The 367-nt window shown below is 55.6% G+C and overlaps 1 protein-coding gene across 1 annotated transcript in view; it reads right to left on the reverse strand.

The window, feature by feature from the left end:
• Nucleotides 1–119: 119 nt before the first annotated feature.
• Nucleotides 120–367, reverse strand: part of EMH_0090990 (uncharacterized protein) — a gene marked incomplete at both ends in the record, with an annotated part of 1848 nt that continues 1600 nt past the window's right edge. Inside the window, one exon of the mRNA XM_013501662.1 lies at nt 120–266. Within this exon, the coding sequence (XP_013357116.1) occupies nt 120–266 (147 nt within the window). The remainder of the gene's footprint in view (nt 267–367) is intronic.

Consider the following 367-nt stretch of genomic DNA (forward strand, 5'->3'; position numbering starts at 1 on the left):
TTTAGGGTTTACGGGTAGAGTAACATTAGCAAAGTGAAAGGGGAGAGCGTTGTTGAGTGCAGCAACATCTGCTGCAGCAGCAGAGATTAAAATAGTAGAGTCAGGAGACAGTCTCTCTCTCAGCAGCAAACCCTCATCTCCTCCTCCTGCTGCTGCTGCTGCTGCTGCTGCTGCTGCTGCTGCTGCTGGTGGGGGGGTTGCGCCTGAGCCCGCTGCTGCTTCGTCTTCTCCTGCTGCTGCTGCTGCTGCTGCTGCTGCTGCTGCTGCTGAGAACAGCAGAAGTATACGCGGTATCAATCCTGGGGAGACCATTGGAGCACTGTTCTTCTTTTGCTGCTGCTGCTGCTGCTGCTGCTGTTGCTGCTGC

Source organism: Eimeria mitis, genomic scaffold (genome assembly GCF_000499745.2).
Source record: "Eimeria mitis Houghton genomic scaffold, Emh_scaff7308, whole genome shotgun sequence".
NCBI classification, from domain to species: domain Eukaryota; phylum Apicomplexa; class Conoidasida; order Eucoccidiorida; family Eimeriidae; genus Eimeria; species Eimeria mitis.